This window comes from Triplophysa rosa, linkage group LG8 (genome assembly GCF_024868665.1).
Source record: "Triplophysa rosa linkage group LG8, Trosa_1v2, whole genome shotgun sequence".
Classification (NCBI taxonomy): domain Eukaryota; kingdom Metazoa; phylum Chordata; class Actinopteri; order Cypriniformes; family Nemacheilidae; genus Triplophysa; species Triplophysa rosa.
The window spans coordinates 23484709-23511509 of NC_079897.1; the positions used below are offsets into that span (position 1 = coordinate 23484709).

The 26801-nt window shown below is 38.5% G+C and overlaps 2 protein-coding genes across 2 annotated transcripts in view; both read right to left on the bottom strand.

Annotated features, from left to right (window-relative positions):
* Nucleotides 1-10084: 10084 nt before the first annotated feature.
* mchr2a (melanin concentrating hormone receptor 2a) lies at nucleotides 10085-14502 on the bottom strand. Its single transcript, XM_057340519.1, has 5 exons — nucleotides 14032-14502; nucleotides 13462-13671; nucleotides 12281-12475; nucleotides 11660-11779; nucleotides 10085-11466 (listed from the first exon to the last, which is right to left on the bottom strand). Exons 1-5 carry the CDS (start codon nucleotides 14226-14228, stop codon nucleotides 11157-11159), a joined length of 1032 nt encoding a protein of 343 aa, XP_057196502.1. The 5' UTR covers nucleotides 14229-14502; the 3' UTR covers nucleotides 10085-11156.
* Nucleotides 14503-15653: 1151 nt separating this feature from the next.
* me1 (malic enzyme 1, NADP(+)-dependent, cytosolic) overlaps nucleotides 15654-26801 on the bottom strand; it is a 66348-nt gene continuing 55200 nt past the window's right edge. Inside the window, exons 7-14 of the mRNA XM_057340174.1 lie at nucleotides 21492-21601; nucleotides 20918-21015; nucleotides 20124-20237; nucleotides 19194-19299; nucleotides 18890-19032; nucleotides 18634-18807; nucleotides 16099-16197; nucleotides 15654-15953 (exon numbers count right to left, since the gene is read on the bottom strand). Coding sequence (XP_057196157.1) covers nucleotides 15786-15953; nucleotides 16099-16197; nucleotides 18634-18807; nucleotides 18890-19032; nucleotides 19194-19299; nucleotides 20124-20237; nucleotides 20918-21015; nucleotides 21492-21601 — 1012 coding nt within the window. The 3' untranslated portion in view covers nucleotides 15654-15785. The remainder of the gene's footprint in view (nucleotides 15954-16098; nucleotides 16198-18633; nucleotides 18808-18889; nucleotides 19033-19193; nucleotides 19300-20123; nucleotides 20238-20917; nucleotides 21016-21491; nucleotides 21602-26801) is intronic.

The following is a 26801-nucleotide window of genomic DNA, read 5'->3' on the forward strand; positions in this document are numbered from 1 at the left end:
AACTTGAGGGCAAGTAATTTTCATATTTGGGTGAACTATCCCTTTTATACATGGAGAACAAATAAAGACTTTTCCTGAACTTCTCATAATTTGCCATTTAATTTTATTTCAAACATTTTGTTTCCCAAACATCTTGGTCTGCCAAAAAGCACATGACATTGTGAATGAACAAAAATGTAGCCTTGCCCACTAGAAAGTATTGGTACAAAACATACCAGCATACTTTAGAAAGGTCCAAGGCCTCAAACTAGTGGCACCAATTCACAGCTTGTGAATAAAAAAAATCTGCATTGTCTTTTTTCTATCCATCTTAACATTTCTTTACATTTAAGTTATTAAATAAAGATACAAAAAATGTATATATTACATTTATATATTACATATTTGCACATTGCATTCACAGTCATTTAGAGCATTGAGCTGGTCTCTGTTTTTCTCACAATTTTGCACTCCATACAAATCTTCACACACAAAACAAGATAATTTCCTGCAAATCCTTGAAAACGTTTCCTCGTTAACAAACTAATTTGCAACCTGATCTGAAGTCTCTATCCGTGACTGTATTTACTGCACAGCAAAGGTATTTATCCAGCTCTGCGGTTGCGGTCGAGTGGTCCTGTGTGGAAAGCTGTCTGGTCCAGATTCTTTCAAGACATTTAACTCCGTTAATGGCCTCTCTGCTGCACCAAATTGCCCTTCTCTCCGCTCCGCCACACAGCCATCAAGCTGATGTGCCCTAATGTAAATATTTGGACCTGCACCCCTGCCCCTCCAAAAGGGGAAAAGGAGCTTTTTAATTGATATATTGCTCCCAAACTGCTTGAGTTTTTTACGGAAGAGGTGGACGCCACGAGCAGAACAAAAGAGCACGCCACACAACAGTTTCTAAAGTGCTGGTGTGATGTACATGACCTTATGTGAGAATATCCATCTTTCTACTCCTCTAGATCGCAAGATGATATGACCTGGTTTGTTCCTACAAGGTTCAACTCACGGACAGGACATAACAAACAAGTGACAGTGGGAGGATGAGGGTCAGGAAAAAAGGTCTACTTAAAAAGATCTAAACCATTTCATTACATTTCAGAAAATGTAATTTGTTGTCAAAGCTTTGATGGTGGCTGAGCAGAGCAAAAGTTATGCAGGCCGAGTTAAATAAAAAGAGTCAAATGCACTTGTTTAAAGGGACAGCTCACCAAAAATAAAAGTTTTGTCTTTATTTACTCACCCTCGAGTTGTTCCAAATCTGTAAAAATCTGTTTTATTCTGATGAACGCAGAGAAAGCTATTTGGAAGAATGCTTGTAACCAAACAGTTCTTGGCACCATTGACTACCACAGTAAAATTGCTTCATAAATGTCTTTGTTCTGTTGAACACAAAAGAAGATATTTTGAAGAATGTAGGAAAGCAAACCGTTCTGGGACACTTTTGACTACCATTGTCATTTTTTCTACTATGGTAATCAATGGTGGCCAAGAATTATTTGGTTAACCATTCTTCCATATACTACTCATGGTGAGTAAATTAATTTTTAATTTTGGGTGAACTGTCCCTTTAAGTCACTTTGGATAAAACCGTTTGCCGAAAGCACAAAAATGTAAACATGCCTAGATCAACATGATCTAAAGTGCATCTCATTAACATTAATTGTATAAATACATTTGTGTTTAGATAAAGTGTAATGTATGCTAAAATATGCTGAATGTGTCAATCTAATTTTATAAAAAATATATTTTATACTTTAACATTTTTTTAAATGTTTAATACCAGTTGAGCTTTTAGAGGGCCCGTCTGCCATTGTCTGCATATTAAACACCTCCTCTGGGTAATCTAGGTCAAAGTGTCAAGAGACTCATTTGAGGCGTGTGGCTTGCGATCGTCTTCACACCTCTCTGTGCTTGGGCTAATGGACCATAATTACCAAATTTACTGGTCAGTAATTTAATTGTGGCGGTTTTCCCCTCTCTTTGCTCCAGTGAGTTTTTGGAGCTCTCGCCCAGCACTAAGTGTCATGTCCAATCAACCTGGTGTGAGAGAAGAGCCAATTAACATTGTGAGGCGAAACCTCAAAAAGGGGCCTGAAGGGGACATGTCCTGAGGACATAACTGAATAAGACACCAGTTTTAGTTTGGATCTTTATACAAGGCAAGACTGCACATGGTTAGGGCAAAATGTTTATTTCTATAAAAACTGTATATATTTCATTACTTAAGTAACTTATGATAGACCTGTCACATGGAGATTGCAGCTTTGCCCACAGTACCTTGTCTAAAAAATACAGAAATAAAATGAAGGATTGTTAAAGTAGCTGTAAAGATCCACATTTAACCTCAAAACCATTGCCTGTCAAATAATATGCACAATATGATTATGCACCGAATCTAAACAAAAAGCCAAGTTTTTCATAACCTTCTATGCGCAGAGTGTTAAAGACATCTCACACTCTGTCTATTATTCTGATAATTTTCATTCAAGTGTTGAGTCACTATAGAGAAGTCCTTCAGATCATATCGCTTCAGGCCAGTCCATACTCAGAGCCTAAACTTCTAACCCGATATGATTCTCCCGGCTACGCTTAATAGGACACCAGAGTTCCAACCCGCATCAACCAGCCCAGCGTATTAGTACCATTCAGACCCAATAACTTGCAAACCAAGTAGTGAGGTCTATCACAGGGACTTGCTTAAATGTGAGGTGGCACTGCTGAGCCAAAGACCTGCCTCAGTTTACCACTGCCTGTGGTTATGACCTGTGAAGATCTCTGAGCAGCCTTTTCACCCCGGGTCATCTTAGCCGGACGACCCAGAAACCAGCAACAAGGCCACTGTAACGCAAAACCCCCTACAGAACAGGTGGCAGATGTCACCAAGGGTGTTTACGAATGAACTCCTCAGAAGAGCTAGCAAGACCTTACTAGTAAGTCATGAAAGAAAAGACTGTGACGGGGGGTTTTCATCTTCTCAGCTGGAAGCACCTGCTGTCTTACATACTCTAAACTTCGACCAACCATAAAAAAACGGGTGAAAAACGTATACTGTATTTAAAGGGATAGTATACCCTAAAATGAAAGTTCTTTCATCATTTATTGTCATTTTGAACCTGTATGACTCTTTCTTCCGCAGAAGACAAACAAAGATGAAGAACGTTGGTAACTGAACAACGGCGGTGGTACTATTGTATGGACACAAAACTAATGCTACTCATTGGGTTACCAATGGTTGTTCGGTTACCAACATCCTTTAAAATAACTCTTGTTAAAGGGTAACGCTTATCGCAGAAGACAAACAAAGATATTTTAAAGAATGTTAAATGGTAAACGATGAAAGAATTTTCATCCCCTTAACTTTTTAGTCATCTTTCCAAAAAGCAAAAATAAACTAACATAAGCAGGGTTCGATTATCTAAGCCAAACCAAAAATGCTTTTTCAAATGCAGCATTGGAAGAGCTGAGATATCTCTTAAAGCCCCAAACCCTACTACTTAGGAAACAAAGGTTAGAGGAATTCTTATCATAGGGGCACCACCATCATACAGACTAGTGTAACAGGACCCTACCAGCAGACAGTTAACTAATAAATTTGCAGCATTCACACAGAAAGTGTTTTATCTGACTGGATCATTGTTATACCACATGCAGTCACCCATGAAGAATTCTGGCCTCTTCTTTTAAATCTTAGTGCCCTGTCTCAGGTGATGACTGGAGGTCAGCTGAATGAGATGCAGGCTTGTACCATTTAGAGACATAAGTGGAAAACATAAAAGGGAAAAAGATTATGGAATATCCCAAACAAAAATTAAACAAGTGTAACATATCGTCGCTGCCCTTTCGAAACCTTGGATGTCCAAATTCGCTATTTTGTAGGAAATGAAAAACTATACTTTTTAAATATTGTGTCGCCAAAATTGACAAGCACTTTTCAACCCTTTTTTATTGGTTAGATATTTGCAAAACCCAGTAATAAACATAACGTATATTAGTATAACTAATAATGATTTAGGTAAAAAAAATAGAAATCACAAAATATGGAGATACGAGGTTTCAGCAATATGTGCCTCTTAAAACAGCTGCTCTAAATCACAACTCCAAAGACCATTAGATGGAAAATAAAACCTGAGAACCACAATCACACATGTACTCTCCACCATACAAGCCACTGCAATTTTGATATTATGCACCTATTATTGTTATGACAGCCCGGTGATCCTGGAGGCCACTTTCAATTAAGCCGCTGGGTGTTTACAGGTATTGTGCCGGACTTGTTGTACCCATGTACACGGCGCTCTTGGCCATTGTACCGGGCCACAATAGTTAATGAGCTATCTATCCACGAGCACCCGGCAGAACAAATAGACAATGTGCTCTTCTCTCCTACACAACTCGCTCATCTAACACATACACACAGACGATACGCTCCACGTCTGCCACCTAACACACCAATCCAGGACCGACTACTGTAAATATAGGCCACGGTGAGATCTCTCCTTTGATCTCTGTTTGCATTTCAACATCAAATAAACTGACCTAACCTTCTCCTTGGGCCATTTAAATGGTAATGCGCACCAGGGACTGGTTTGGAAGGCCATTCATCTCAAGGTCAAGAGGGTGATCAGATGTGCTTCCTCTGGGTTAGCGCAAGACAACAAATGCATTTTTAACCAACCAAATGCATAAGAGGAAGATCGCATATGGGATGCTTTAACCACAGCCGAGCTCGGGAGTCCACAACAATATGTTTGACAGGTGATGGACCAAAGTTTATCTCCGAATGTTAATGGCATACTTTTAATATTCAAATAAGCATTGAGTTACCATTCGACATTTTATCTGTAAACATGCATTCTTCATTTGAAAAGAAAACGGAGCATTACAAACATTCAAAGTTACATTGAGTTCAATTTGATTTCCATAGTTGCTTTGCTCATTGTTGCAAAACAGCATAAATGTTGGTACAGTGATCATACTTGGTGTTCACACTATTCATATTCAGTCATGGAATGCCATAGGGTAAATAAACAAAAAAATTCATCAATTGAAAATAATGGACACACATGCTTCCCAAGCATTTCTGATAGTCTCATACTACAACTAAGTGCGTAAAGGGCGCCTGAGCAAATCCAGTCAGCCCTCGAGCAGGTAAGGAGATAAAATGCTGGCTGGATTTGCATGCCACAAGTGATGCAAAGAAAGAGCCACCTCGCCCCACACTGCTACATCAAAGCAGGCCTGGCTATTAACAGGGCATGAAGAGCACTGGAGATCTCACTCATACCACTCACTACCTCTGAAACCAACACACACACACAATATTTCTAATTCTGATATTAATACGAGGCCCCGTCTGCTGTCAATCACCATCACAATTCATTAAGCAACTTATTGGGCCAAAGATTCAATAGGCATGTTAATTTAATGGGGTTTTTGGTTAGGGGGAAATGATTTTAAAAAGGTTCTTTGATGTTCACAAAACTTGGCAGTCAATCATTTTGCATTGAATTGCGGCATTAATGAAGAACGGAGAAACAATGAGGAAAGCCATTGTTTCAAACGCATGCATGTTAATGCGCTCTATTAGAATGCATGTAATCGTTTCTAAAACCATTAAAGCAGCCCAGCTCGTGTTCGGCACAGGTGATTTCTGCGCCCTTTGTCTTCTAACCTGCTGCTGAGGTTAATCTGAGCAAAAACAAAGTTGGGTGATGTTGTAATACAACATAGGCTAACAGGTTTGACATAATAGTTTTGCAATGCAAACCAGGTTGGACGATTGAGATGTTTAGTTACGTCCATCAAAACCACTTACTATGCATTTAAACCAAAGGTTTAGGGGTAACAACTTTCACAGTCAAGCATCAAGAACGCCCATAACAGGCGTAGTTTGACAACACGCACGTCAAAGTCGACGTTTATTTATAAAGCACTTTTTAAAAAACACCACGTGTTTAACAAAGTGCTGTATCAATAATAAAACCGGTCAATAGAAAAACAATAAATCAATACATGGAAGAAGCTCTCACATAGTGTCAAATGCCAAACTGTAAAAATAAGTTTTAAGACTATAGATTTAAAAACAACAAGTGTCTGGGCCTGTCTAATGTAGAGGGGCAAGCTATTCCAGAGCTTCGGGGGCCGCCACTGCAAATGCCCGGTCAACCCTACTCTTTAGCTTACCCCGAGGGGCACCCAAAAGCAAATGGTCAGCAGCAGACCTAAGAGCTCTTAGTGGAGCATACTGCTTAAGCAAGTCGGACAAATATTTAGGGGCTAAACCATTGAGAGATTTAAAGACAAAAACTAAAATGGACCGGTAGCCAGTGAAGAGAGGCGAGAACAGGGGTAATATTTTCCCGCATTCATGTGCCAGTGTAACAGGCGTGCAGCGGCATTCTGGACCATCTGCAATCTGGAAATGGAAGCCTGACTAACGCCTATAAATAGGCTATTACAGTAGTCCAGGCGAGTCGAAATAAAAATATGTAAAATTCTTTCAAAGTCTTTAGGAGACAGGAAAGATTTCACCTTAGTGAGTTCCCAGCAAGCAATTTCGCGTCTAAAAGACGTCTAATAGCCGTCCAAACACAGCCCAGACGTCTAGTCTAAAACAAGGCAAAATTTGGGCTGTCAGTGAAAATCTAATAGACGTCAAACTATAGACCAAGAATAGACTAGTCATCAGTTACACGGCTATTGAACACATGTATACGTCTAATAGACGGTGAATATGTGGCTAAAACAAGACTAAATTTGGACTGTCAGTGAAAATCTAACAGACGTCGAACCATAACCTTAGAGGTTATAGCCCTAGCCCAGTCATCAATTAGACAGCCAATAAACGACTACGTCATCTAATAGAAAACAAAACAATTGCTAAAGAATTATTTTTATTCATCAAAACAACTTAAAACTTTTATTAAGAAAAAGAACATTTAACAACAAAAAAATTAAAGAGACTAAATTAAATGTTATTTACAGGTACATCTCAAAAAATTTGAATATCGCAAAAAGAAAAGTGAAACCCATATTATATAGATTCATTACACAGAGTGAAATATTTCAAGCCTTTATTTCTTGAAATTTTGATGATTATGGCTTACAGATAATAAAAACCCCAAATTCAGTGTCTCACAAATTTAGAATATTACATAAGAGCAAAAAAAATGATATTTTAAACAGAAATGTCAGGTTTCTGAAAAGTATGTTCATTTCTATGCACTCAATACTTGGTTGGAATTGGAGCTAAATCGTGGCTAAGCACAAAACATGTCAAAGAAATCAAAACCAAACGCCTTAAACACTGTTTTTTACATGATGGAATATCATACACGTTTATTTATTCAAAAACGACATGTACCCAAACTCAAGGTTATTTGGGCTAGAAGTGGGTTACTCATAGCCGGACTATATATGGTCTATGCTTAACCGAGACGTTGAAATGACGGCTATTGCTTGCTGGGTTGTTTCAATTGGAAAAAAAATAGATTTAACTACTGAGTTAATCTGTTTGTCCAGTTTAAAATCACAATCCATGATAACACCTACATTTTTAACATAGGGCTTCACAAGTGGTTTAAATTCTCCAAGGTCCGAGACTAAAGACTCACAGAAGACTAAAGACGCACGTCGATAGGTTAAGGCGACGTCGTCCCACACTGATACAATTAGCATGCAAAACAAACAAATTCTGATGAGGCCCTTAAAACCGAATTAAAGGATGCCAACAAGATTACATTTGACGAAGTCTTAAGAGTGGAAACATGCTGACATTTACACAGTGGAACAGAAGTGATAGATTGAGGTCAGATGGAAAAACGTGTCTTGGTTTGTCGCATTTTCAGCATGTGTTGATCCATCTGGAGTTGTGGAAGCTGGATAATCAGCACAAGCCACACGAGCATGTGCCAAGGGTGCAGGAGCGGGAAATGTGCAATGTGCACCATGCTTTTGCACAGGCAAATCAACTATGTTTGCCTCACTAAACATCACACAAACAGAGCACAGTGTTTCTCTGGAAAGCTTAGGTGGAACTGTGTTTGAAGATATGCAGTCTATAGGCATGTATAAATACTTTGACTAAATCAATCGGTGTTTAGTATCATACAGTAGTTTTAAAAATGTACGATGACATCACCTGAAAGCGGGAAACCCCACGGGTTGCTTCTAAAATTCACCATAACGGGCTCACCGTCCGCTAGAGATAGAGTACGGGTCAGACTTCTTTACGTGGATAGAGACGCAAAATCAAATAGATTATTTGTTTGACATGCGCAGTCTTAATGTATTTTCTACGGAAACACTGTTGAAACAGATTCTGAGGTAAGGGACTTACTTTAACCATGCGGCGTTATACTTACTGAAGCCGGCGCTATTCTCGCGGTATTTTGATGTCATGCGCTGGTTATTCTGCGCAGCGCGGACGGTGTGTGAACGCAGCTACAGATTAGCAGGTGCTATTAGGCAGCATTTGATTGGACAGAAATCTGTTACTCGTCAATATTGGTCTGTTGTCCAAGAATCGAAAAGCTGCTCATTTTAAATGTATATATTTAAGAAAATTCTACATTTGTTTTACGGTATAGGCTAAATTCAGTAAATTTACTCATTCTACAGTGGTAACGCTGATAGGCCAAAACAGAGTAGCCGGTTTAAAAAAGAGAGAATAAATATGCCACTACTGACAGTTATTTCGTCGTTTACAGCTGCAAATGTATGACGTTAGCTTACACAAGGCGAGCACAGCATGGCGAGAGGAAATTAGTTAAACGCGACTCTACTTCGTGCTCACACTTGTCATCTTGTATATCAGGCTTTCAGCACCTCGCCGCACACATAGCGAGAAGCCCGTTTTAATTAAAAGAGAAGTTGTCAGGACTTTCATCTTCGCTTGGTTTTTGTGTGCGGTACCCGCCTGAGAAACAACAGGCTGTCGGGAAACCTGCGCGCACCATTGCCTTCCAGGCGAAAACCTGCGCATAGAGGTTTTCCTACTCACAGACAAGTCTTGAAATATTAATCTTACATAAATACGATTAAATCGCCGAGAGGTCATTTGTCAGAGTGGGAAATTGCCACTGCCAAGTAGCCTTACAGTTTTAAAGACTTCAGTGACTCAAGGGAATATATCATGTATGTACGTAGTAAATTGCTGCGAAATAATCAAGTCGGTAATAAATGGGAGATCTGATGTTTTTATTTACAGTGTTTTGTTATATAATTAATTTTTAAACAATTTCACGATGCAAACCATACCTTAAGTTTAGAAAGCTAATAAAAGTGATGCAGTTACTTGTTATGCACTTAAACAAATGTAGGCCTATAGACATGATAATGTACGAAAAAAGCTGACAGGTCATTTTCCTGACACATTCCTATTATAATCAGGCGAAAAATAAAAGCATGAGGTAGCACGCATAAAAAAAACTTCAAAATAAGGGTTCGATTTCTTAACATTAGCAACTAGTTAACACGAACTAACAATAACATTGCTTATACAGCATTCATGAATCTCAGTTCATAATTTCAACATTTACGAATACAAGATCAAATTGCATTTGGTAACATAGTTATTGCACGATAAACTAACATAGACAATTGTATTGGCATTAACCAACATGAACAAATATGAATAAAATAGCCTATAACAAAGATTATGTCTAATGCATCATAATGCCAAGTGTAACCAAGGACGTTTTGTAACCTTTTATACAATATAGGGCCTACAGAATTTGTATATATTAAAAACAGGCTATTTTATTTTATTGTATTTATATTTATATATTATTATTATTTAGCCTTAATACTACGTCTTATGAGCTTGGAAATTGATCAGGTCATGCCCTCTACTGGTGAGACATAAAAATCCATTTTGTCCCTCTCCTCCAGCAGAATTTGTCCATTTTTGTAGTAAGAGATGAGGGCTGTCTGTTTGGAACTGTCTGTCTTTATTTCAGTGAAATAAATAGACGTGTACATTAACGCTAGTGAAAATAAATGCAACAATGACATTTATTGCGACTTTAAAAGAACAATTTAAAAGTCTATTAATCTACAACAACAATCACAAATTATATTAATGAGACAAATCATTTCAAGTAAAAATGAAATTAAACATGTTGATTTATTAACAGGAATGATTTGATATAATACATTTGAATTCACTCAACAATGCATGGTCACAACAGGCTATGTTGACACTGAAATACTATTATTGACAAGTATTTGCACACATGAGTTGATATTTTGCTTTGGGCAAGTTAAACTGAGAGACAGAGAGAAAGAGCGAGCATGGCGGATGAGTTTCTAGCCGTTGCTGACGGGCACGCTTCAGGTCAGACGCGGACTCTGTCTGTCTCTGGTCTGAGTATTGATTCCCCTTACAGCAGACCCCTGAATCTCTGTCCGTCTGGTCAATGACCTCACTCTTATTATTACTCTGATACAGACGTCCTCTACTTTATTATGAGGTCCAGCACACACTAGACAATCCCAAAATACCATTAAAGGATTTGTGCGTAACTGTCACTTTTTGTCCCAAGCACCATTGATTTCTCTTGTTTTTTCACACAGGATGAAAACATGCTCACGTGCATACTTTTGCTCAGACGCATTTCTGACATGGCAAATTTTCTATCAAAAACCTTTGGGGACAATTGGGAAAACATTCATAAACATAATAAAATGCGATTAAAGCTTTTGCAAGGTCACATAAAATGATGAGTACCAGGGTTACATTGAGAATTTAAAGCAATGACATAAAAAACCCATCCTTGAACACTATTATGATCATTCCGTTTTTCGGTGTTTATTTATATGTTCACTGTTTCTTTACATCGTGCTGCACATAATAATTTATTGCATTGCGAAATTGCCAAATCCCCTTAAAAATATCCATCGTTGATTTTTACAACTGTGCTGCAGAGACAGTTACTACATTTAAACAGTAGAGGGAGCACATACACCACAATACACAAGAAATATCAGAAGACTATTTACAACAAAATTCTAAAAGTGCAAGACATGCATATTGCACATGCACACATTAAATATCCCATACCTGCTTTGATAAATTATTCCCAGAAATCTTAAAAAGAATTCAATTGTGCATTGTGTTACCTGGTATATCTTGCATATTGCTGTCTGTGTTTCAGTGGAAATTGGGATTAAAAACTGGAGCGGGGCTGGATCTCTCGTTCCACACTCGGCATGCTGGGTGTGTCCCGACAAACCAGCCTGTGGCGGAAATGTCCGCTGAACAGAATATAGATGAAAGGGTTTATGCTGCTGGCTGCGTAGCTCAGACACACTGACAGGTAGTAGCAGGTGTGATATGCTAATGAGGGACGAGGTACACTCAGGTTTACAAGCTGGAGCACGTGATAGGGCCCAACACTAACCAGGAACACAGCCACCAGAACCAAAACCATTTTAGTGAGGCGGACGATACGTTCTCGAGGCAGGTTTGTGCAATATCTGCGAGAAAGTGTGCAGACAGACAACATTCGACAGTTTTAATACAAAACGATCTGCATTATATCTTAAAAAATGATCATGTTGGGGATTGCTAATGTTAGTTGAGCTTGTAAATGAATGAAACAGAAATAAAAGACTTTAGATTTGAAAGGATGCTGTTATACAGTATGAGCAGTACTGAAGGTAAATTTACCTGTGAGCTTTTTTGTTCTTGCCATACATTCTCCAGGTGTAGCAGAGAATCAGTATATAGCAGATGAGAATAAGTGGTAATGGCAGGAAGAAGGAGGTCGTCGTTTGGTAGACTGTGTACCTACAGAAACACAAAGATCTGTTAAACACATGATGTTAATCTGAATAAACAGAACTCAAACCCTACAAATATCCTTCTCCATATCTTCTCAATTTTATACAATAAACAACAATGATGAACACTTTTGCAACTTTCTTTCTTTCTTTAAAAGTTTGTAAACATCTACAGTATGTAGTGAATGACAACTTTCATTGTAAAAAGAAAAAACACAGGCAGTGGATATGTACTGTATATATTTGTCTTAGCACAGTTTCTAAACAAAAAGCTTACAGCAAACAAGTTGAAATATATATATATACAGCAACAACAAGCATTTATTTGTGCTTTGTCTCTTGTTTTCCAATATTTATTTTCAGTAGAAGAACATGTTACAATAGTTTCAAGGACATAAAGCAGATAGTGGTTTGACATCAAAGCAGAACTATAAAAATAAGAAATGATGAGAGGTTGGAGAACCCGTGGAGCTATTAAAAAACACACAAATAAAGCAGAACCAATTACCAGAGCACCTCTTTAGGAGAGACCAGGTTGAGTGAACAGCTCTCCAGTCCGTCCCTAAAGAGGATCACTTTGGAGTGAATCCAGGCGGGCAAAACCATGATGAGAGAGGCTGCCCACACAAAGAGGTTAATACGGATCGTCCTGGATCTGGTTCTGAGGCTCAACAGGCGAAACGGATGAACAAGGGCCAGGTATCTGGAGTAAATAAGTAAACTGTTACTATATAGTATTAAATATATCCATTACACGGTTTCATTAATAATGGTATTCTATTGCTCACTCAGGAAAAAAGACACTGATACAGTGAGGTTGGATGTGGAAAGCCAAGAGCATAAATGTTCAGAACACTGAAGACAAAGTGACATGGGTTAATAATTGTTGCATGAGCGCCCTCTAGTGGTGAGATAACTGGTTGCAGCTCAAAATGACTTGCACTTAACTTTTGATAGAAAATATAATAATACTCCTGCTCATATTCCTCATTTTATTCCTCTAAAATGTATTATAGGCCGTTTAATGGATTTAATATGCAACCAGTAAAACAATTATAAAGCCCATAACAATTCAAGATATAGAATTAGAAATACGACAATCTAACATGACCTGAAAAATATGTCTGTGTACTGAGAACGCAGTTCAACTATTCGGTTAAAATGTACCTTCTTTATACAACTTGAAAAATGCCTGTGTGGTGTTATTGTTTGTGTGTGTTTTTTGTGTACCCAAGCACTTTTATAAGACTATATTGGTTTGATAAATTGATTTCTGTTAGGGTTTATGATAGAATTCACAAATGTTTACCTTTTTATCTAAGATCTCAAAGCAGGAACAGTTACAACAGATGTTAAATTTAACATCAATGATTCAAAAAGGCCATGTCACATTTTATTTAAGATTTTCATCAAAATGAATGAATATACATTAGGATCTCATATAAGAATCAATGGTGAGTCACCACCAATTCTCATTACAGGTGAACAAGGTCTGTCCGACTCTTTTGGCTCCAGGCTCATCTTTAGAATTTTGATTGGGAAAATCTATTTTTCATGTTAAATCTTGAATGAAGATACCCTGTGATTAAGAAGGGCTGAGTCCTCATGGAATGCATCTAAATTAAAAGAAATTGCATAAAGAAATTGCATGGAGGATATTCTGCACGTGGGACAATCATGATTACAAACCTGTCCAGACTCATAGCAGTCATGACTGCAGCACATGCCACTTGGTTACAGTTATCCAGAGAGCTAATGATTGTGCAGAGGGTACTGCCAAAGACCCAGTGCCCTCCACGTGCCCACTGGTGAATCAAGAATGGCATGACGGTCACGTGAACCAGGTCAGCCACCGCCAAGTTACCCACATACACGTCTGGTACTGTCTTTTTGGCTGACCTACATGAAGAAAGACACAGGTGTTACTAAATAAATACCAGGAGAGGTGTGAAGAAACAAAGACAAGAATGGTTACATAATGTTCAGTGGCAGCAGTCACATCAGGTCATGTCTCCTGAGAGACTCTTGGAAAACAGAATCTCTTGGAGGTGTAAAAAGATTACAAAGGAGGGATTACAAAACCTTGCCAATATACAGTAGTTCATAGGTTTTATTGCAATATGGGTTTTGTAGTCAATTTTATATAAAAACGTAATAAAGATGAGATAGGTTGTTGGTTCGATTTTCAATTAACATAAATTCGCAATATCGCGTTAACATTGTAGTTAGTTTATGTTGCTCCATCAGCCTGAAACCTACCTTAATATAGTGACCAAGACAAGAACATTTCCAACAAGCCCGGCGGAGCACAGAAATCCAACAAACGCCGGAAGGATTTTGGTTTCCGTGAGATGAACAATATTATAAAATTCATCACTTGGATATCCTGATCCAGATTCATTAGTGTGCGATCCATTGAGCGTAAAGTTCCAAACAACAGGTTCCAACTCTACCATGGCGAGGCTTCGGCAACGAAGACCGCGGAGCCAGAGCCTGCAGATGGGTCTGTAAATCCCGTTTAGCAAATCATTGGCGTATCAGTCTGTACGAGGAGATTGCGGTGAAATGCGGTAACATCACTGGTACCCAGATGTCTTTGGAGAGTCAAATCTCAGCATCCTCCTCGGTGCGCACCAGCGTCTCCACATGTGCCGCGCGCTTACCCTCTTGCGCACTGCCCATGACGCACTCCATCTTGATTTATGGACAGGTTGCATAAAACATACATACGCTTATATCGCACCTGAATTTAACACGCCTTTCTTCAACCGTTAAAACTATACTAAACACATTTGGCACTAAAAACCTTTTTTTTATTTGCACAAAAGTAAAATACTCTTACTCAATCATTAACTAACCAACTGAATTCGGTGCAGCATGTACAGAAGTGCCAATTATGCAACAGCTGGATCTAGAACGAGTTAAAATTCGATAAAAAATCGTTATTTTCAAACCAATCGAAAAGAAAATCCTTATTTCATTGTATTTTCGTTCCTTTTAAAGGATTGCTTATACAGTATCTAATTGTCCGACTACATTGAACCAGTCGTCTTGTGTTCAATACTGCACCAAAACTAACTCCCTGTAGTTCCTCAATGAAAACCTTTCCTTTCCAATGAAAGGTAAACACTGCATAAAGTAATGTCCCCACAGAGTTACCTTGGTTACACCTTGTCATGAGCATAGAAAGTACGTATACAATATAGACCACAAACTTAGCTAACATCAAATGTCTTTCGTCAGCCTGTAAATTACAGGCAGATGATTCATTAAAGATTGATCAAAGCCTTTTCAAAAGTATTAAAGCTAAACCCGAATTCAAATTCTGATACCATACAATATGTTACTGAACAGAATGATTCGTGATATTAGAATGCGACATTCAAGTTAAAGGATAAAAGGGCTTTGTTAGTTAATACTGCATTATACTAGCATGCTTATAATTTCCTAACATCAATTGCCTTCATATACTGTAATCTCATTATAAACATATGAGTTGATATAATGAGCATGCTCCCATAAGTATGCTCCCACATTCATCCTAATTAATTAACGCAGCTTCTGTGAACCATCACTGGCAGCATAGGGACTTTTTTTTCGAATGAACATTTAGCGAACAAATATTATGCTGCTAATATCACAGTGGGTACACTACATGTAAGTGCTCTTTGGGCATACGATCTTAGGTTTCTAGCCATTTCAATCATATGCTCATTTTTCTCAACTTAATAGTAAAAAAATAGACATAATTCCCCAAATGACAGGGAGAGATGAGTCATATTAGAACCTTGAAGAATCTTTCTGTTAGGAAATATATCCAATTTGTCTGCATACTGTATGTGCAGGTATGTAATGAAAGACACCTCACAAAAGTACATCAAACAACTTTTTATTCAAGATCTTTTGGTTTGCAAATAGCAATTATGTTAAAAACACTCACATGTACACATTTAAAACAAAAACACCCTATTGTCTAAAATCTGACTGTGGTCTGTGTATGTAGTGTAGGGTGATCAGAGTTTGCAGGTCTGAACGGTCATGGCGTTCTCAGGCCATCTGTACGAGTCAACCGCAAATTCTTCATAGTCTGCGCTGTACACGAGCGAACGAATGAAAGCTTCTTTATCCTGCGGCTCTGGGTGCAGCGTTGCCATTTTGTGTTTATAGGCGTATTCCACAATCTGTCAGGCAAGATGCATGTAAAGTAATTATGGCAAAACGTCAGAACGTGTAAAGCGCAGCTACACGCATGACTAACAGATGACTAATGACTAAAGCTGGAAGCTTGTTAAAATGTCAAGAGCGCATTAAGCTGGTCTCACAAACCTTTACAGCCAACCTGATGGAAACCTCCTGAATCTTGCAGAGAGGAGGATACAGACGTCCCTCTGCCAGATGCTCCTCAGTCACAAGTTCCGCAATAGTCTGTGAAAAAAAAACAAGCAACACTGAAGATCATTATAAAAACAACTATTTTGGACCTCTCAACACAAAGAGCTTGCAGTTAATAGGTCTTTCGTGTGTTTTTGTTAGCGTTGCGTTTAATATTCTCAACCTTGTCCATTTGTTTACAGTCCCACTTTGTTTACAGCAATATGCGGGTTTGTTGCGTCTGTGATCACATTAAGAACAGGCAGGACAAAATAACAATTACTATAAGCTTTATCTTTGTCACTCAGAAGTTTGGCAATACAGAATAACTGTACGGTTGTTCAATACACACCAGAGACTTTGTGCTTTAATGATTAAAATCAAAGTTGTGATTCTTTTTAATATTTGTGAAGCCAAAAGAAACAAAAGTAACAGTGCAAAACAAATCAGTAAAAATAGGGCACAATATACTGTGTTGATAAGAAGGAATTGATTAATCTCGATTAATCGCATCCAGAATAAAAGTTTGTGTTTACATAATATATGTCTGTGTAGTGTTCATATTAATTTTGAATAAATAAACACATACACATACATGCATATATTTAAGAAAAATATACAATATTAATTTTTATAAACATTTACTTATAATTTCAATTATTGGTAAATATAAATAAATACATCTAAATATTTCCTAAATATATATACATGAATGTTTATGTGTATGTGTTTAGAAATACAAAATTAATATGCACAGTACACAGACATATATTATGTAAACAAAAACTTTTATTCTGGATGCAATTAATCGCGATTAATCGTTTGACAGCCCTACTATGGACCAATTGCATCTGCCCTACATTTGACGCTTCAAAATCAAACACACACCAACTTCTCAAAGAACACAAAAGCATTGCGTGTGACCAGAAATGACAGAGAAATCAAGTATTCCACCCCCTGCCCTTTCAAATTTCTCTCTTCCTTGAACCCGTCTACAGACCGCAGGGAAAATGATCCACTTCGCGCTGAGAGACCATTATTGGCATTCAGAGAAAGAGCTGATCTGAGAAGACGTGACGCATGCTGATTTTTCTTTACATTTCCCTACACGTGGTCTTGGTTTAATTCTGTTAAGGCCAGTCTCCACAGCGGCTCATCGTGATTCAAACAGCCTCTCTTGTTTAGACCGTCTGATGCAAGCGCGCACGGAGCCTGACTGATCTCAGGTGAAGCATGACGCAGCTCGCCAGATAAGTTCAGTAGAATGTGAGATGACAATGAAACTGTGGTTGCACGTGAGATTGATCAAAGGGTTGGGAGACGCTTGCATATTGAAATAAGATTTTATGCGATATACAGACAGCGAGTCTGTAAGAGGGAGAAATATGGAAGAGATCAAATTAGATCTTCGTATTTAGATCAACCGATTAAAAATGAACAGAGAGAAGCAAGAACAGTCAGGTATGAGATGTCCGCAAGTGAATTTCAATTGCTTCTCCTAAACAACAAGATTAAATGGTCTAAACGGGTTGTCCTGATTCTCTTAATGAGTAATGGGTGTTTTGTGGGCCAAACATGCAGTAAACCAATCAGAGTCTCATCTCCCATTCCCTTTAAGAGCCAGTTGCGCTCGCGCCATGGCGGATTCGCTATTTACACGGCGGAATTCGGAAGAGCAGACACTTCTCCAGAAAGGAAACGCGTCTGCTCGTGCGAGAAGTTATAGCGCGCAAGCAGACCGTCTACAGGACAAGCCGGATTTTTGTCGTTATGTCCACAATAATAATATTTGACATTGTAATCCATTCATTTGTAATATTTGGCATTATTGTGTGCTGCTGCGCATCCCTCTGTGTGTAATAAGCAGAATGTACGAGCGATGTGCACCCGCCTATAGGCCCATATTCCTAATGCGCTCTTTAAGTAACTCAAAAAATATTGCGCCATTGACTTTAGAGCAGGGTTGAGTTGGTCTGTGGCGCAGTCTATTTTCAGTTCCTAAAAATAGCAAAGCGCCAACAATGCGCCTGAGCACACCTCTTTTTCAGACCAACACGCCCATGGGCGCACAAATGAGCGCAAATGCATTTTCTATTTAAACAACGCGGCGCAGGACGGGAAAATGAGAACTGCGTCGGGCGGAAACTACTTGCGCACCTTGCGCGATAGGGCCCAAAGTCTGCAATCACAAGTCAGGGATATCAATACATTTCAAAACTCAAGATTTATCATAAAATATTTATGAAGCCCAAGTGTGTGAGCTTTGCAATCCACATCTGCTTTATACCTCAGAACTCTTACTGAGTGTCAGAAATTGCCTCATTTATATCGGTTTTAATTCCCCAAAATGACTTTTCGAGAAACAAAGTCGAAACATAAGTGAGAACTCCATCTTAAGGATATGAAGGAACACCATCTGATCTATAAAACCAGGAACCAGAAAAATCAAGTGTGAATTGAAAGAAATGTAAAGAGATTTTATTGCATCACCTCAGCCGTAACAAGGAAAACATCCTCAGGAATATGTCTTATCTCACAAGCGGTGACCCCTAGTCCCACTCCAGGAAACACATAAGCATTGTTGCCCTGACCAGGGTAGAACTTCCGCCCATCTGGAAGAGTTACAGGATCGAATGGACTCCCGCTAGCATATATAACCCTGCCCTGAAAAATAAAACCCAAACAAATCATTAAAAAAAAACCTATCACTCATACAAACACACATGCGAAACAGCTCAGAAAATACCTCTGTAAGCGTGTAACACTGCTCAGCAGTGCACTCGGCCTTGCTGGTGGGGTTGCTCAGAGCGAAGATAATTGGTCTCTTGTTAATGTTTGCCATAGTCTTAATGATCTCCTCGGTGAAAGCCCCGGCGATGGCCGCCACCCCTGAAAACATAAAGAGAGGGATACAGTACATTATAAGCCTGTTTGCAATCCACGTTCAATTTCCCTCTCCCTACTTCCAAGCCCTGTATTCTATTTGAATGATTATCTAAGTACCAAGCAACTATGCGTGAAATATACTGTATATGTATTTTTTTACATACCAACTATAGCAGTAGGCTTCAGTTCCTTCACGACATCCTCAAGCTTTTTCATTTGTGCATGTTCATGTGCAAACCTCTCTTTCTCATGGGTGAGGTGACCCCGACCCTGAATGAGATACAGAAAAACAGAGAGAAAGACACACAGATTATTCAAACATAGTGACAAACAAACTGGAGAAATGAGAATATTTGGATACCAAAGTCATTTTAGAAAATGTGTAAATTTATGCATTACATTTTACATTGTATCAGTACATAAAATGTCATTTTAATGAGAAAGATATGCCGATCATGTATCTGGTTACTCATTGGAGCATGTCCATATATAATACGAACTACATTTGAGATTACCTTGAAATGACTAATATAAAGGCTGTTGACTTCATACATTTACATACATATCCATACAGTGTACTCATACATTTAAACATTATTAAACATACATAATATTAACAAAAGTGGCAAATAATTGGAAAAAAAGTTAGGCTTGATTGCATGCTGCATTTTATCGATTTGCCTAATGCAATAAAATTCATTTTTAATTGTGGCTCAATTCTCCAAGGCACTTTTACAAATAAAATACGAATCACAGTCCATTTCTTTATATGACACAAATAAAAGCACAAATCCTTTGGAACTGTGTATCTTACACATCCAATAGTTTTGTCAACGATAAAAATAAAGATTTTAACACAGTATTAAATCTAATGCAACATCTTATAAAGCTCAAATGTGTAGTGGTCACTTGGATGGTGACAGTTTAGTAGATCATCGTGTGAGGTGTTGACTGAGATGCAGCGCAGTGGAGAGGAGCAGGACACGGGTAGTTTCAAGATCACAGACTTTCGCCACCATCATTTGCCCCCGAGCGAGATTCTTACTTTCCAGGAGACTAAACGCAACAGGTGTGACATACTGACGTGACCTCACCTTAACGATGAGTCCTTTAGAATCCACCATCCAGATCTTTTTCAAACACTGCTCTCGAGGAAGCCCCTCCTTCTCCATCGCCATGACGATGAGCTCGGCTATGCCCATTGCAGCCTAAAAATGTAAAAATGGTAGTATATCAATACATTTAGGCTGGACGTACAAATGAACTCAACAGACCAAACTTGGTAAACTTAACAAAATTGTCTTCAAACATTGAATTGTTAGTGAAAATAAAAATATATATAACATAAAAATAATTTAATAAGTAAGGGATAATCCACAGCTAGCCGTGCGTTAAAGGGTTTTAATGCACGACGTGGAGGCCAAGAACCTCTGCGAAGTGCATTAAAATCCTTTAACGCATGGCTAGCTGTGGATTATCTCGCTTATACCATGGTCATTTGCCAAGTTAAATCTTTTATTGATGTTTACAGTGAAATTTGAGATCAAACAGGTGAAAATTACAATGATTTTGTCAGTTAAATTTCAAATGTAATCAAACTTACTGGAGCTACCTGTGCGTTAAAGGGTTTTAATGCACACCTTCCAGCCAATCAGACTCGAGTATTCAAAAAGACCATGGTATAAACGGTTTTATTGACAGACAAAAGGGAATATGGCATAATTATGCCTTTGGGCTACCATTGGAGTTCATTTGAATATTTAATTTATACTTTGTAGTGTTTATTTGTCATAGTGCCAATTTATTTGTTTATTATATCCCAGATGTACAGTGTTATTTTAAAAGGCAGGGTAAATTGACACAATCCGCATGTGTGTAGCTCACACACCTCTCCAGCACCTTGAAACACAATGGTATGGTCTAACATTTTGCTCTTGGTGATACGAAGAGCAGCCAGCAGACCGGCCACAGCCACTGCAGCAGTACCTATAGCACAGAAAACACAAATACACTACTGTTACTGGTTGTTCTGATCTGATCTCAAATGAAAACTGATAACAACGTTCGTTTGCTATCTACTAAGAAGGGTTTGAGACTTGAGCAAAATGACTAAATTATCTCAACGAAACAATCTACAGTAAACATCTTCGCTATTGAGCCATAATTTCTAGTGGGATTGAGTCTGGATTTATGAGGCATTTTAAAATCCTTGAGTTCTGCAATGAGGTTTAATAAGATGAGCTTGGCAATGTTATTTCACATGAGTCACCTGAGAGATACTCAGAGCGACAATACACCTCGGATGTTTGGAAATCTGCTTCTAAAGCACAACATTATGTCTCTTATTGACTGACATACTGTATATCACAGAGTGTTTTAATATACTGTACTGTAAGTGTGCTTCTTTCACTTGTGAGAATCAGGTTGAAGTGTATCACTATGCATCATCTCTGTGTGTTTACCTTGAATGTCATCATTGAATGTGAGGTACTTGTTTCTGTATTTGTTCAGAAGACGGAAGGCGTTGATGTTGGCAAAATCCTCAAACTGGATAAGGCAGTTCATCCCATACCTGTGCAAAACAGAGAAACATCCATATATTGTATATTTTTTCCTAAATCAAATACAGAGACAATTTTATCTTTGGTAGCCAATGCAAGAAAAGCTCCAAGGCATTTATGCAATTTCTTTTATTACATGTTCATTCAGATTTGAGTTTTCAATTTTTCAAATACAACATAGTGGCTTTGAAACAAAGAATATTGTATATTTATGTATTTTCAAGTATAAATTGTCCTCAGTTCTAAAACATTATTTACTGAAAATGACCATTTCGTATCTCTTTTTTAAATGGATATAGCTCAACTGAGTAATGTGCTAACAAGACCATGGTCAAGGGTTTGATTCCTAAAAAGTATATATGTTGAATGTCTGAATGCATACGTAAACATATAGTGCGCTGCATTCCAGATCCACTCTGGAACGGTACTTCGGAGTGAGAACAAAGGGCCGAGTTGACAGATGGACACTTTACTCCCATGATTCATTGTGCATGTTTAATTTGTATGTCAAAAACTTTATTATATATATATATATATATATATATACATGACAACATATACTTGCAAACTAGGCACAGCGAGTAGTCAGAATGTATCCATTTAAAACAAATCAAACGAACTAAGTTAACGATGAAGAGATGAGTTCAGGTCCATTAGCCACAGAGCTCCAAAAGTGACACAAACCAAAGCAAATAATCTGCTGTTTCATGAAACGTGCAGCTTACACAAAGTAATATATATCTTAGACATCCAAGTCGAAGCTCATTATATTACACGTCAAGAAGATTGTGCCTCCTGAACTGCATGGCAAGATGACATTTAAAGGAACAGTTCACCTAAAAATGAAAATTCTGTCATCATTTACTCACCTGAAACGACTGGAATGATGGCAGAATTTTCATTTTTGTGTGAACTGTCCCTTTAAGTGCTTTTCGCGGAAGAGTTTTTTGGTCCCCTACACAATTCATCCCTTCAAAGTTCTCACTCTGGAGGGTAAAACTCTTTAAATGGATAATGAGGACGAGTCCTTCAGAAGTAAAGTTAACTGCACTTGGCCTGCAGAGGGGGCCATTTAACTGCTCCATAGCTCACTACACGCGGGGTGACACTGCCAGTTCAATCCCAAATGCTTTTATCTCTTCTGAAACTGGTTTCCAGTGGATTCTCCAGTCAATCATAACAGTCACAGCCCTAATCATGCGCTTCTTAAGAATACTGTCAAAGAACTGCATTTGTAGTTAGTCTATTTGCACATACAAATAGTTATGCGATCTTAATATGTCGACCCCATGTGGTGACCCGCTTCAAGCTTTGACTACAATACTGATATGACCGGAGTCCTTGTCTCATGCGAGTGTATCTAACTTTTTAAGATATATGCATTTCTTTGTGTAAAACCTTTTATAATGATGGTAAATGACATAGGGACCACTCCATACCAAAGCAAACACAGGGGTCTAAACTACACCTCCACAGACCCGTTGTAATGTAGCGATCTCTCACTCACAAGCCTTCTGCAATATTTCCCGTCAGCAGAACAGAATTACACAGATCCACCAATGATTTCCCTATGGAGAGGAGAGGCCAGAGGTCCCCATCAACTTCTGATACAATATCAGAGGTCTAGAACAGCCCGAAATTGAAACCAGGATATGTTAACATTGCAATATGCCACCGCAGAGGTGTCATTCAACACTACCGTCCATAGCACGGGGGAACTCTCATAGTTTATTAAATGTGACAGTTGTCTCTTGACGCATCCATCACCGTCTTTCCTTCAGTGCCCCCACACATCCCATGCATCAGGAATATTCAATTTCACTCGTGACACATTCAGCTGCAGTCAATGTCCCGTAGTTTAACTGCAGCCCTTACCAAACAAGCTAATTTGGGTCTTCAGGATTCATTGAACATGACGGGTGTGTTTGATTATGGCTGGAGATCAATACTGCAGGATGCTCGCACTCCGAGATCAAAATTAAGGGGATATTTAATTTAAGGGATCATTTACTCATCCTCATATCATTCCAAACCTGTACCTGCCTTTATTTCATGTGTCAAACACCAAAGATGATATTTTAAAAAGAATGCAGGTAACCAAACAACATTAGACCCCATTCACTTCCATTGTATGGACATAACCGCCAAGACATTTCTCAAAATATCTTCTTTTGTGTTTCACAGATACAGGTTTTGAATGAAATGGGGGCGAATAAATGATGACAGAATTGAATTTTGGATGAATGATCCCTTCAAATACACCTGCTATGAGGGATGCAGGCCAAGTCAGAACACTTTATCAAATATAAACTGCAGAATGCAGTTATACGGTATATTGCATTATTGATTTGAAACATAAATAAATCTTTGGTGTTTATAACGTTAATATTTAATGTCATGAGAAAATGTTGCTTTTTCATTTTAGAGTATTTGTCACGACTAGCGTGGTGGAAGAACCCAAATGCAGGCAGCGGCAGTAACGGGGTTAACAAGGAAATATTTATTTAAACAAAACAAAAGTATAAAACAAAAGACCCACGATGGGGATATAAACAAAAAACAAGATAACAGGAAGCAGACAGGATGTAGACTAACTAAGACTAGACTAAACTACACAACACTAGACAAAAGCAAAACTAAAGACTGACTTGACTTGACTTGACTTGGGTATTCAAAGCAAACATGCACAGGAACACAGCGGTACATCACACAGGAACACAAGCACATGACAATAGACACGAGGATACTTTATAGGGTGACGAACAAAGGAAGATAACGAGGGGCAGGTGAGGAACATAAGACACGGCAGGGAAGCAATACGGGAAACGAGAGAGGCGGGGCCAATGACGAGACACGAGAAAGCACATGGAATGTCAATGGTAAACACCCCATGACTTTCTCACACTAAACATAAGGGATCTGTCACGATCCTGCCACAAGACTAGAAAATCCTGAACAAGAAGGCAGGACCATGACAGTATTATCTGGTGATGTTGTAAGATGGATGATTGACAGTTGACTTGCCCTCCTTCAACAGTAGTGGCAAGCATTATCAGAAAATAGACCAGCATAAAAATGACCTTCATTTCCACAAGAAAAGCAAAGAAATAGGCAAGAATATTAAGTACTGCATGCTAGTCATTATTGATCTGCAAATCTATAGTTAAATAGACCTGTCATACACTGATAACAGAATGCTTTTTGAGTAATCACTTAAGCTGCATAATTTATCCACAATTACTTATCCAAGACCAAAAATTCCCCAGTAGCATCCATCATACTGCTAATTCAATTCTGTAAAACAACGTCACATGACAACACAACATCAACAAAGCCCAATATAAATGCAGTGGTAAAAACTGTCAGTGAACAGACATAAACCAGAAGAACACCATAAACCTTTCAATGTGTCCAGAGACTGCGGTCGTTCAAAGCAACCAGGTTAACTGAGTTTATCAGAATCCCCGCAGAAAGTTTTCTGCTAACCCTCCACCCTGAGATCCGGTTCAGATCTGTCTTTCTGATCAAACTCCAGCCTAAACTCCGACATCTCTGCAGGGAGAGGTGGGGAAGGAGTCCAGTGAGACTGACAGAGTAATTGCTCGTGGATTTGGAGAAGAATTTGGCAGATATAAATAGGAGGTAGAGAAAGTGAGTCATAAACCCAGCGTGCTCTCAGAATGAATGAGATCATAACCTCTCGATCTGGCCTATCAGCAGCATTAAAGCATTTCAATAAGAGAAATCTCGTGCTTACTGTTTGCTTAGTTGGTTTCATGGGAATGTTTAGCTGTGGTCACATAGAAGCCGATACGACCCTTAAGACAGTACAACAAAGATTATGTTTATCGTTAATTCCTATTCGCATCAAAGCCTGTTGACTTTCTCAAGCGCTCAGCTCAATAGACTTCATAACACACCTCTACAGTACAGCTCAAACAATAAGCTGGCCGGAGATCAGCTCCACTGTTTCTATTCACCGAGAACCACACAATGCCAGACCCGCCCAAGGACCGAGAGATCTGCAGGCACCCAACAGACTCTTTTTCTCTCTCTTCATCTGCCTTCACCTCCAGACAGAAGCAGAAGTGGTTTGTAGTGCCGAGAGAAGCTCTTCAAGCCAATGTTAAATCAACTTGGTGCTCAGGGACAGCTGTGCTATTGGAAAAACTGTGTTAAGCAGGCAATTCTTCAGTCAACATAGTAGTTTTTTGCTGCATTGAGGGTAAAGAAGCTTTTAGAATGAGCTTTCTGAACAAACTTTCTGGTAACTGCGATTTTTCTTTCGCACTTCTGCTTTGTACCTGTGGTGAGAACAACACACCTAATAAGACTGTGATGTATGGCTATGTGTGTTGGCCACCAAATTAGGCTTATGATAAACTATCTACAATATATAGGTTCTCTCTCTCTCTCTCTTGACACAACAAACAGTAACATTATTATCCATTTGCATGCAACTGATAGACAGCTAAGACTCGATACTCTTTCCACAATTTAAATAAACGTTTTAGCTCATCATGCTACCGCTCCCTTTAAGTATTAGTTAGCATTGATGCCAGTGTAACTTTTAGCGGCTTTGGTATATTTAACAGAAAAAATGTAAGGGAAACTATTGTTAATATCACATGAACATTATAGGCCATTTTTAACAAATTTTGCATGAATTAAAAAAACATTTCATCAATCGGCAATCAAATAAAGTATAGCTACAATTAGCTAACAATTTTTGTGGATTCACTTGGTTGTGTCTCCTGAAACTCCGCCATATTGAGTTACTACATGTTTAAAAATGCATTAACCAGGAATATCTAATATTTTGTAAATGGTTTTGTCTACATCATGTTGATGTAATGCGGGTGCGGTTCGGTTCGCGGTATTTTCTATCCTGAGCTATGAAAGAGTATCCTCTGAGCATTATTTTCCTCTAGGATTGAATGCCTACTGTCAGTTCACTGGTGTTCACACATATTGCACACACTGTGAAGCACGCAAGCTCTAAACAGCCATGTAATTCCCACGAGTCAGCATGCAGAGCTTTTTAATCAGTCTGGGAAACAGAATTGTGTTGAAAAGTTACCAGGTTGATATTAGAGAAAGAACAACCTTGCTGAAAAGATCCGCCTGGGGACCAGACATTAGGCTGAAAGTCAAAAGTCTGACCGCACGAGATTAATAACTCATGGGCATCTTGTTTCACAAAGACACGTT

Coding starts and splice junctions, on each gene's coding strand:
- mchr2a (XM_057340519.1), bottom strand. CDS start 14,228: ATGGTAGAGTTGGAACCTGTTGTTTGGAACTTTACGCTCAATGGATCG. Junction 13,672..14,031: donor GTCTTGGTCACTATATTAAG/GTAGGTTTCAGG, acceptor TTCTTCATGTAG/GTCAGCCAAAAAGACAGTAC. Junction 11,780..12,280: donor TCTCCTAAAGAGGTGCTCTG/GTAATTGGTTCT, acceptor GTGTTTCTGTAG/GTACACAGTCTACCAAACGA.